General features: G+C 42.8%; 1 protein-coding gene across 1 annotated transcript; it reads right to left on the reverse strand.

The window, feature by feature from the left end:
• Positions 1 to 3,188: 3,188 nt before the first annotated feature.
• Positions 3,189 to 10,627, reverse strand: IL17F (interleukin 17F). Its single transcript, XM_004463771.5, has 3 exons — positions 10,144 to 10,627; positions 5,185 to 5,405; positions 3,189 to 4,035 (listed from the first exon to the last, which is right to left on the reverse strand). The coding sequence occupies exons 1-3, from the start codon at positions 10,168 to 10,170 to the stop codon at positions 3,798 to 3,800; spliced, it is 486 nt and encodes a 161-aa protein (XP_004463828.3). The 5' UTR covers positions 10,171 to 10,627; the 3' UTR covers positions 3,189 to 3,797.
• Positions 10,628 to 11,582: the final 955 nt, after the last annotated feature.

Here is an 11,582-nt window from a genome sequence, read left to right on the forward strand (position 1 = left end):
CTAAATTCATACAACCGGAAAGTGGTAGAACTAGGCTTGAAAGTCAGAACTACCCGAATACTAAATTCTAATTTTTTTTAAATTCTAATTTTTAATATCAGTCCTTTTATTAGGGAAAAAAACAATTTCCTAAACATTTTCACCACTGTAAATTACAGGTGAAAGTTCTCATATAGAGCTTTAAAAATATTTGATAGATGTAAGAAATTTGATAGATGGTGAAGAAAAGAGAAAGGAGTTTCAGGTGTCTGTTTCTTGATAGCTTGGCTAGGATGGCACTGAAGGAGTTTAATGAAAGGAACAGAAGAGATAGACTAAGGAGGAAAAGTTATGGAGCTAAGTCAATAAACTGACTTGATCTCAGGTCAGGAATAAGAGAGGGAAATGGAGAGCATAGCCACAGGTGATTTTATCCAGAAAGAGAGCTCAGGAGGGAGGGAGAAAGGGAAGGAGGGAGACAGGGAGGGAAGGAGAAAGAGAATGTTTTCCCCCTCAGCCAACTTTTATAAATTAGAACAGGCTATCAAGAGAAAAGGCTCTATGCTTTCAAGTGTCCATAGGGAAAGAAAAGTTCCTCTCCCCACCTATTAAGATGGCAACCTTGTATTTGAACCCCTGAATCGCTCGGCTTAGGCATTTCCCCTGCAAGAGATCTCTGAGACCTAGAAAGCTAGCGGGGGCTGAAGAACCCGCCTGCTCTTCTGCCTGAACAGCTGCAGGTTGCTGAAATATTCAGATCCCATCCCACCCCCCAGGCAGTCATTTCCTTTTGACCCAAATTAGGTAATCTAGGAACAAATAGGTGCAGTTTGCCACCTTGTGAGCAGGAGAGGATATGCAGTTTTCTCAGTGACTACCCTCAACACAAGTTGGGAAGGAAAGCTGTAACTGAGGACCCCAGACACCAGGGGTCACCATGTATAATGCATTTTGGTATTGTGGGATGTGGAGATACTTCTGTACCCTCTCCCAGGGCCCACCTTAGGCCACGTAAGAAATGACTGGGTCTTTATTAGAAACACCATAGCATGCTGCAAAACCAGTGTGAAAATCATGAACTTGGAATCAGTGTTTCTGCCACGAACTACCACAGTCAATTCGAGCAAATCACCTAATTCCTCTGGACTTCATCTGCAAGTGAGAAGGGGTGACCAGGTGAACTACAGGCTATCCCAGCCTTTACAACATGAGTCTACCATAGGAGAGAAATCGCCTTCTCCACGATCTTCTGACTGACCTTCGGGTTTCCAAGTCCTCTTGCACACTTTTGCACACTACTACCAGAGTTATCTTGTGAAACAGAGCTATGCTATTACTCCTTGTATTAGAATATCCTTCACAAGTGAGCCCTTTGCCTGCTTTTCTTTACCATTAACTGCTTAATTTCTTCATTAAAGAATTATTATGTGTTCACCATTGTCTGTGCATGTATTACATACTGTCCCAGGTACATGGAAGTCCTACGAACAGTTCTAACACACCAGGCTTTTTTTTTTTTTTTTTTTTTATTTTATTATTGACTTTGTAATAATATTACATTAAAAATATATATGTGAGGTCCCATTCATCCCCACCCCCCCTCCCTCTCCCCCCCCAACAACACTCGTTCCCATCATCATGACATATCCATCAGATTTGGTAAGTACATCTTTGGGCACCTCTGCACCTCATAGACAATGGTCCACATCATGGTCCATACTCGCCTCCATTCCATCCAGTGGGCCCTGTGAGGATTTACAATGTCCGGTGATTACCTCTGAGGCACCATCCAGAGCAGCTCCATGACCCAAAGACGCCTCCACCTCTCATCTCTTCCTGCCTTTCCCCACACCCATCTTCCACCATGTCCACTTTTCCCAATCCAATGCCACCTCTTCTTTGTGGACATTGGATTGGTAGTGTCCATTGCACCTCTATGTCAAGAGGAGGCTCAGATTCCACATCACACCAGGCTTTTTTGTGCCCCCTCTGCTACAAACGCCTTTCCCCATTTTCCTCCAGACCAACTCGTGTTCATCTCAGAGCAAACGTCATTCCTTCTCTGAAATTTCTTGGTGTGCCATCATCCCTGTGTTTTTCTAACACTTTGTACCTTGATTACAGTACTTAGCACACTCCCTTGAAATGACTTGTGTAAATGTGTGACAAGATAATTTCTTGATACACTCAGAGGTATAATTTTTCCCCTGTAATTCTCCCTTCTTCTCTTCTCCCACCACTCAGACTGTACAAAAGGTTTTTTATATGTACCACCCTCAGGGTATGATTATTATTAAAAATATGAACAGAGAAAGAAAGATTCATTGCACCGATTTGAGTATCAAAATGGGCTTGTGAGAGCCATGGCAAACATAGGAAGCTGATGGCTATGAGAGAAAATGTTTTTCAGATTCCAAGAGCCTGGACGTTTGAAGTACAAAATTCAGTGTTTCTTACATAAGCAAAAGATTCTGGAACAAAGAGATGAAGAGCCAGCCATGACCCTTCCATCCTCACTGCTACCACAGACTAAATAAAAGTCATCCACACAAGAGAGTCAGAAATACGTGCAGGGCTCCTGCCCTCTGCCCGTCCTCAAGCCAAGTCCCTGGTGAGAGTTGGGGTTCTGAATAGTTGAGAAATGGAGCCCCACAGCCCCTGTAGAAGGAGCAGCAATGCAGTTGTGCTGGGGGTAGTAACATGGTAGCAGGAAAGGAGGAAACTGGGTATGGTCTATCTGGACAAGGAAAGGATGAGAGTGCCTGAGTTTCCCCAGAGTTGCCACGGGACTATCTGGAAGCTTCTGGGTGCCGAGATCCATTAGAGAGGAAAGAAAGCCAGGAGTCAAACGAGGAGGAGGCAAAGTTACTGCCACCACCCTAATACCCAGACACTGTGTGGGGTGGCCACGTCCAGCTTTTCTTTGTATTCCCAGGAGCTAGCCCAGGAGCCAATAACTGCACGCTTTACAGAATAAATGTAGCCAGAAAGATAGAGCAGTAAACAATGACCAGATAGCCTAAGTTCTGTTTGTACTAGATTCCTTAACTCTCCATCAAACTCCCAAGTACCATGAGTCATAAAATAACTCTAACACAGGTGCTTTGATGAGGAAATAGGAAAAACAAATGATAGGCACATAGACTTCAAAATCTTTAGAGCTACAAGGTCTCGGAGTACAAGCTGAGACGGGAAATGAACACCTGAAGCACTTTTTCAATCATGCATACTTTATTATACTAGCACTTAGTATATTATTTTTTCTTCTAAAATTGTATACAATCAATCCATTATAAATATAGGGACACTTTCCTTGCAAATATAAATATCCTGTAGTTCAGGTCAACCTCCCCTGTATTTAGCAAATGCTTAATAAACGTGTTATAGGTCTTTGTACCCATCCAAGGTAAGCCCACCCCACCCTACACCCCCTACACACACACCAATACACTGTGGTTCTACTTTCTACTTTTTACATCTCTATGTGGAACAGAGCTCCCAGGGAAGGGCATTTCTCAGGGTGACTGTTTGGCTAGGAGATTCTCATAAAGCCCAAATGGAATGGGCCAAGAGCTTCTTCACACTCTCCTTGCTTTTTTAGAGGGGTGGGACATTGGAACATTTCAGGACTATGTCTGCTTCTGAAACATCCCAGAATGTTTGTTCTCTACCTAATACAGAGCTTTGAGAATTCCATGCAGCTCTTATTAAAAGTCCTGCGAAGTGGAGGGAAGTGGGCGGCACACGGGACTTGCTGCAGCGCGCTGGGTAAGCAGGTGCCTTTCCGCAGCGTCCGCAGCGCGGTGGACGCGCCGCTCTCAGGCCACGTGGCGGACGATGGGCGTGACGCAGGTGCAGCCCACGGTCACCCGTACCTTCTCCAGCTGGAAGGAGCGGGAGCAGCCCCGGGGCTCCCTCCGGAGGACCAGGAACTCTTGCTGGATGGGAACAGAGTTCATGGAGCTGTCTTCCTGCCCCTGCGCGTTGACGCAGCCCACGTGCCTGCACCGGGCCTGTGCGATCTCCGAGGGGAACCGGTCCGGGTCCCGCGTGATGCTGCAGGAGGAGCAGACAGAGAGCCGAAGGATGAGGCCAGGGAAGCGGAGGCGGACAGAGGGGACGAGTGCCGCGCACCCGAGCGCCCGCCTCTGGGGAGGCAGTTCTGAGAAATCCAGGGCTGCAGCCCAGCCCCTGGAGCCCGGCGGCCGGGATCCAAGCACCCCTCTAGGTCAGGTGCTTAGCACCCTAAGCCTCAGGTGCCTCAGCTACACAGTGGAGACTGGCATTTATGTCTCTCGTGGGACTGTGGAGAGCATTCAGGCTACAAATGTATATAAAACACATTCTAAAAAGCTAGCATTCAATAAATGTTGACTGATTTTATTTTATTTAGACTTGCGTGGTTATTTTTATTATATTCATCCTTTGCCCAACATTGAACATCTTTAGTAGGTCTCCCAATACACAGTCTACAGGGCTTGCTGCTTGGGAAGGAAAACCAATGTCCGTTGCCAGAGGACCCCAAAGCCCTAGAGGTCTGTGAATCCAGTGCCTTCTCTGTTTCTCCCTTGTAAATCCCTCGGCCAGGAGGCAGAAGGGCAGGCGAGTCTGTCCAGCCAGGCTGCCCTGTGCACACTCGGGTGTGTGGAAGCAACGCGGGCCGCCCCAGAAGCCCTGGGATGTGTTTCCACACATATATTTGGAGGGTATAGGTAAGTGCTTGGTGTTCTGAGATTCGACACCTTGAGACAAATTAATGAACCTGCAACCTGAAGCCCTCCACTTGGTGTCCCACTTCCCAAACTGGCCTTTCTCCTCCACCTCTCCCTTCTCACTCCTTGAAGACTAAGGTCTCTTTAGAATGGATCCCATTTATCTCCATGCAGAAATAATGATGCAAGCTGCATTAAAAAGCCCTCTCTACCCACCCAGAAAATTTATTCTTTCCAACCTAGGACTACATGAAGCAGAAAAAGGCAGAGTCAATGAGAATTTGAAGCAAAAACCATATCAGGGGATCTAGCACAAAACCAATGCCCCAAAAAGTGTGAATTCCCAGGTAGAGCAGAATTTCTGTTTTTTAAAGAAATTAATGAATGGGAGTGCTTTTATTTTTGTTTTTCTATATTCTCTAAATTTTCTATTTTTATAATTAGAATAAATTACATTTTTAAAAAGAGTGAGATCAGTCCCTTCTGCACTTACTTGTAATCCCAGGGAGAGCTGGAACGGTTCTGGAAGTCATGTGAGAAGTGAACCCTTTGATTTTGATTGAGAATGCGAATGTCCACCCTCACACTGTTGTCCTCCAGAGGGGGGCAAGCCCCAGGCTTTTGGGGGGCAATCTCCCCTGCTTTGGGGTTTTTCCGAGCTGCCACCTCCCACAGTAGGGTGAGCCCCAACATCAGGATCAGCAGGGACTTGACCTGGAAAAGAGAGGAGGTGGCATTGGTTACGGACCTGGCAACACTTGCCTGCAAAAAATAGCACATCCTCCAGCTGAACTTGACATTCTTGGCCCTCTTCTAGGATCAGGGCTTCACTAGGAACTTCAGGTCCTCACACAGAATGGGAAACAGTCATTCCCAAAGCTATCGGGGTGCCTAGCTGAGAACTAAACTCAACAGCCAGATGCCCGAAGCCCTTCACAGCCTGAGAGCTCCCAAACATGAGATGGAGAGATGTCAGCTCTCAAACTGGCTTTGAATCTTGCTCAGACTTCCTCCCTGAGCCTCTCTTTCTCTTCTTTCCAATAGGATAATAATACTCACCTTATAATAATAGTAACAAGATTAAATGACATGTTTTGTGTAAAGCACTATAAATCTGCCTGACACAAATAGTGTCCTAATTAATGATGGCTTTTGCTTTTATTTCCAACCTCATATTCCATGAATCTTCCAAAACTCCTTTCTCCTATACTCATCATCCACCTAGAATATGCTGTCCCAACTCTGCCTATTGAAATCCTACACTTCCATCAAGGTCCCACCCAGAGACATTCTCTTCCAGGAGTAGTTCCTAAGCTAGTTCAGTCAGACTTGTGTCTATTACCTTTAAATCATAGATCTTTCATAGTTAGCATTCAAGCAGCATTTTTTGTTTCCTTAAAATATAGTATTTGTTAGTATTTGTGTTCATGTCAGATCTGCATGCATTAGATTGTAAGTCCCTACAGGAGAACATCTCTTAGAACAGATGCTCCATAAACACTTCCTGGACTGAGAGTACATGAGTGAATGAACCAACAAGATGATACAGTTACACAATACAGCCAAGCTCAAAGTGTTAAGAAAAACATTATGCAAAAACAACTACAACAAAGTTATCCAATTATCCAATTATCCATGCTAATTGAAAGAAACAGGGGCACTAATGATGCACAGCCAAGAATATGGAAAACTGTTTCTCTTTAGCTCTGGAACATATATTTTTATACTTAGATTGAAAAACAGGTTTGTCTGGTGTTACAGAAATGCACAAAGAATGGAAGTGCTCCTTGAAGACCTAACTAAAAGAAAAGCTGAATATCTCTCCAGCTTCCCTTTGTCACAACCATTGCTTCATTCACCCCACTATCATCACTTTCCTTTACTGAGAATGGACAATGCCAATCACAGACTCTCAACGAAAAGTAGAACAATAGCCAAAGCTGAGCTGCTTTCAGCAGAGTTGTTCAGGCTCACACCTTCGATGAATTAAGGTATGGCAGGTGATTAGATGTGTTGGCTTAAAAGGCCCTCCTTTTTATATTTTGCAGATGCTGGAGGCAAGAAATGATAAGAATAAGCAAAAAGGCCACGGTGTCAATTTGCCATGTACAGGTAGCTGTTATGAAGAATTTGAAAGGAAGATTGACCCAGATAAGCTAGAGTGAGGCTGATTTGCCTTCAGATAATCAGCAGACATCTACCTCCAACCCCTAAACATTCATTCATTCAACAACTTTTTCTTGACTCTCTAGTATGGTGATTCAGAGCACAGGCTCAAGAGTCCAATGTCTTGGGTTCATAACTCAATTCCAGAACTCCTAATAGCTACAATTCAGCTTCCTCCACTGGAAAGTGTGGAGATTAAATGTGCTGATCCAGGTAAAGTACTAAGAGTAAATGTTACAATCTATGCCAGCACATGGTAAGAAGCTCTTAAGTACCGACCATGTGGTCAGCATTGTGCTAATGACACACAGTGGACAAAAAAACATGGAATTTCCCCCCAGACCCTTCTGTCTTCACAAAGTGCTATGTAGGTTTAGAAAACAAAAAGAATGTCTACTTAGGTAAGGAGTCTTTAGATAGCTTCCCATGCCTATCAATCATTTCTTTAGGTTTCTTAAAAATGAATTGCTCCTTTGCGTTTTCTCTTTCTGCCTCTGTATCATATTCACTGAATTATTTCTAATTTTCATTATCTGAGCTCTAAAGTAACCATACCTTGGGTTACACGATTTGGCAAAAATTTTCATGCTGCTAATAATTCATTACCGTGATCCCTTGTATTCTTAGAGTATTTTAGAAAACACTTTCACATCTTTTTAAACACCAGATTCTCACAACTACTTTATAAGCTAATATTAATTATCCTGATTAGACAGGTGAGGGGGTAGTGGCTGAGAGGCAATGAATAACTTGGTTGAGTTCACCAGTCTGGGGCCTGGAACCTAGGAGTCAGTGGTCAGTGTTTTTCCACTGAAGGTCATTATTATTATCAACATAGAAGTACTCATGGCATTTAGTCTTTAACTTTGTCTCATTAGAGGAACTAAATATTTGAAGCAGTGTGACAGCTACATTAGAATTGCATGAGTATAGTAGGTCACGTGGTCCTTTGTCAAGAAATAGATGATGTCTGCAAATCATTCTAGCTTGCACCACAACTCTTTTTTATCTAAAACTGTAGATTTTAGTGGTTATGCAAAACAAGGTCGTGGCTTCGATAAGACTCCTGCTGGCTCTTAAGAAAGATACAGACAGCACTTCTCTGAGAGTTCAGAGCATTTTACAGACTTGAATTCTTATATGCCACCCGTGAGGCAAGTAAATTGGTATTACTCTTGTTTTGTATAATAAGAAATAGAAGCCGTCAGAACCACAAGCTGAAGGTGAGCAGATACAGTACACAGCCTTTGAGTCTAGCTTGGTTCCTCACTCTTTTGTGAGTCCACCTGAGAGACTATCTGGTCATCTGTCTCCCAAATGTATCTACAACTGGTGCTTTCTCCTATGTAGATGTGGACTCCAGAACCTGGCCAGCTCCTGAGATCAGGAGAATGTGCCTCAACTACTTACTGAAGTTGTCCTAGCTCCCCAACCTCCCACCCTCTAGTCTTATTCTGATGCTGATCATCCAACAGATTTCTTCAAAGTAACCATTAATAGAAATTGCTTTGGAGCACAAAACTACTCAGCAGATTTATTGGAGCACAATGGCTTTACCTTCAGAAATCTTGCCTCCGAACACTTCAAAGAGGAGCATACTGTTGCTTGGAGTCAGAAAACCTACAGTTACACCCCAATTTTTGCACATCCAATAGCCAGTGGTATAAAATAAATCAACCTAATTGAACTTTTATTCTTTATGCGTAGTTGGGTAAAGTAATTTCTACCTACTTCACTGGGTCAAAGGAATTTTTTAAAATACTAATATGGGGAAACGGACTTTGGCCCAGTGGTTAGGGCGTCCGTCTACCATATGGGAGGTCCGCGGTTCAAACCCCGGGCCTCCTTGACCCGTGTGGAGCTGGCCATGCGCAGCGCTGATGCGCGCAAGGAGTGCCGTGCCACGCAAGGGTGTCCCCCGCGTGGGGGAGCCCCACGCGCAAGGAGTGCGCCCGTGAGGAAAGCCGCCCAGCGTGAAAAGAAAGAGCAGCCTGCCCAGGAATGGCGCCGCCCACACTTCCCGTACGGCTGACCACAACAGAAGCGGACAAAGAAACAAGACGCAGCAGATAGACACCAAGAACAGACAACCAGGGGAGGGGGGGAAATTAAATAAATAAATAAATCTTTAAAAAAAAATTAAAAAAAATAAAATAAAATACTAATATTAATATTAATAGCTAATACTTACTGAATCCTTTCTCTATCCTTATCAGTCATGGTAAATTAGAATGGCCAAGTTAACTAAAAGCTAAGCATACACAGATCTGCCATTTCAGAGTATAGATTCATCACTCTCAATTATTTCAATGAATCCTTTCCAAAGAAAACCTGAGGTAGATGTCATTATTATTCCTACCAGAAGATGAGGAAACTGAGGCACAAAGGGGTTAACTTACCCAAAAAGCCCATGTTTAGTAAGTGGTTGAGCCAGGTCTCTCTGACTCCAAAACCTATGTCCCCACAGATGCACTTTGCTGCATTTCTAAATCTCTAATCTCTAAAACGATATATAAATACAAAATTGTGTTATCATCACCTCATCACCTTGTATGAAATTCAAGCTCTTTAAGTTGCTCTTATAAAAGGAGGGGGAAAAAAAGAATTACTTAAGCCAATAATATGGTAGGTGATTTCCCAAGCTCCGTTTTCATGCTCCATTATATTAAATTTCTCACTGTCTTATATGTCTAAAACCTTGCAAGACTGTGGACAAGAGATGGTAAATTTCCATCACACCCACATCCTTCTCTCCTCCAAGAATGGGACAAAGCAAAAAAAAAAAAAAAAACAGCTTTCAGAGGGAGCTGTCCAAAATTCAGCCCTGGGGGGTTTCATTTCCTCCCCCCAGACCATTCTTTGTCTACTTATAGTCTTGGGGACTACAAAATTCTGTGGGTTCCAGCCTTTTGCATTAAAAAAACAAACAAACAACAACAACAAAAAAAACCCTGCTGCCTAAGCTCCCACCACGAGATAAGACCTTTAGACCAACCTAACTCTGTAACAGGCCACAGGAGAAAGCTCGTCTAATTGTGATGCTAAGAACCGGGCCTGCAAACACCACCTGTGCAAAAACTATCAGGTGAAGAGCTGTTTTGTATCCCACTAAAACTGCTGGCTATTTTTTCTTTTTCTCCACCAGACAGGAGTCAAGATTAAAGTCAGCTTTGTTTTTGAAAGAAGTGACCCAAGAAAAGACCTCACTCTACCCTAATTGCAGAGAAATCAGTTTTTCTAAATTCCTAGCAATGACTGCACCTAAACAGCAATTATTTTTACTCACCATGGCTGTATCACGAAGGACGGCCATTGTCGTTTGGCTCTGGTCACGTGCTTTGTGCAGTAAGTTCTTCCTGTGTATATGTATCCCTCTATATGCCTGTGTGGAGTCAATGCGAGTACCTGTCAGATTTATAGCAATCACTGTCCCTGTTTTGACTGACCTGCTTACCGTCTGTAATTTGTGGTTGACGCAGAGTTACTGACGAATTTACATTTTTTTACTATTCCACTTCCTGAAGGAGAATCAAAGTGGGGCCTTAAAAAAGAATGACGGAAAAAGGGTCAAATCTTCCTCTTCTTCGACCCCACTTCCACCCCCACTGCCGCGAAATTATAACAAAATTCTTAACTAATTTACTACAGAGATGAACCAGTCACAAATTCTTAGCATGATCTTTTATGATCTTCCACAAATTGTCAGCAACCTTTGTCACACACCATATGTTGTACTTTCCAGTATTCAACAGTCATGCAATTTGAACTGTGATTTAAATGGGAAGTAAATCATCTCATTTAGAGGAATCTTTGTGGTAAATTAGAAGGCTATCTTTAACTCCATTTTATGGATGGGAAAACCAAATCAAAGAAATGAAGAACACCAATGAGAGATTCAACAAAACCACTGTGGTCCACCTGGACTAACTCTATTTTTAAACCATGGCTGGGCACCTACTAGTGCTTAATAAATAATCATTATTGAGACAACATACAAATGAACATTTTCTTGGCTATTTCTGATTGAGGACTTTTTTTTTTTAACTAAAATGAATTAGCAAGTAGAAGCCTTTAAACGCTCTGATGTGTAATTCTAACCTGAGAAATGTTTATCTGTCTCTGTTCAGTTCAGGCAAATGAACATTTATTAAGCACATCTGTCTGTCAGGCATTGTACCTTAGGAATACCCAGACATCTCCAAAATAATGGTAACTCACTTTGTTTAAAACCTCAAGAAAAATCAAATAAAATTACAAACACTTTTTTAAAAAGGCAGCCACATTCAAGCAAGACAGAGTCGTTTCCCTCTTAGCAACATGTTTAAACAACTCTGCTCCATTTTGTTTAACTGAAAAAAATAAAGAGGAAGTTACTCTTGGGTTCTTTGAAAAGGGCCTCTGAAATTGATCAAAATTCTTCTGTAATCATGAGCCTTTCATCCACATTGCTCCTCTCCATGCCTATGGATTTTTCTCTGCTTTTCTCTTCTGAGACAATCAAAAGTTTAACTCCCACAAGGAGACTTCCTTGAATCATTCTCTCAGGGATCTTCCTTTCCTTGTTACCTCAGTGCTCATATTTCATCTATCTTGCTCTTGCTTACATATTGTTTTAGGATAGTTCTCTGGTGACTTCATAGATTTCGGTTGACTCTAAAGTCATTAGGACCCCTTCCCCCCAATAGTTTCTACCAGACTCCTTCCCCCAAACATGTAAGATAAATT

Source organism: Dasypus novemcinctus, chromosome 11, assembly GCF_030445035.2.
Source record: "Dasypus novemcinctus isolate mDasNov1 chromosome 11, mDasNov1.1.hap2, whole genome shotgun sequence".
Taxonomy (NCBI): domain Eukaryota; kingdom Metazoa; phylum Chordata; class Mammalia; order Cingulata; family Dasypodidae; genus Dasypus; species Dasypus novemcinctus.

Bases quoted from the DNA above. Each gene is read 5' to 3' on its own strand.
- IL17F (XM_004463771.5), bottom strand. From the start codon at position 10,170: ATGGCCGTCCTTCGTGATACAGCCATG. The intron at 5,406-10,143 runs GTGAGTAAAAAT...TCTCTTTTCCAG, and splicing joins TCCTTCGTGATACAGCCATG to GTCAAGTCCCTGCTGATCCT. The intron at 4,036-5,184 runs GTAAGTGCAGAA...CTCCTCCTGCAG, and splicing joins AGCTCTCCCTGGGATTACAA to CATCACGCGGGACCCGGACC.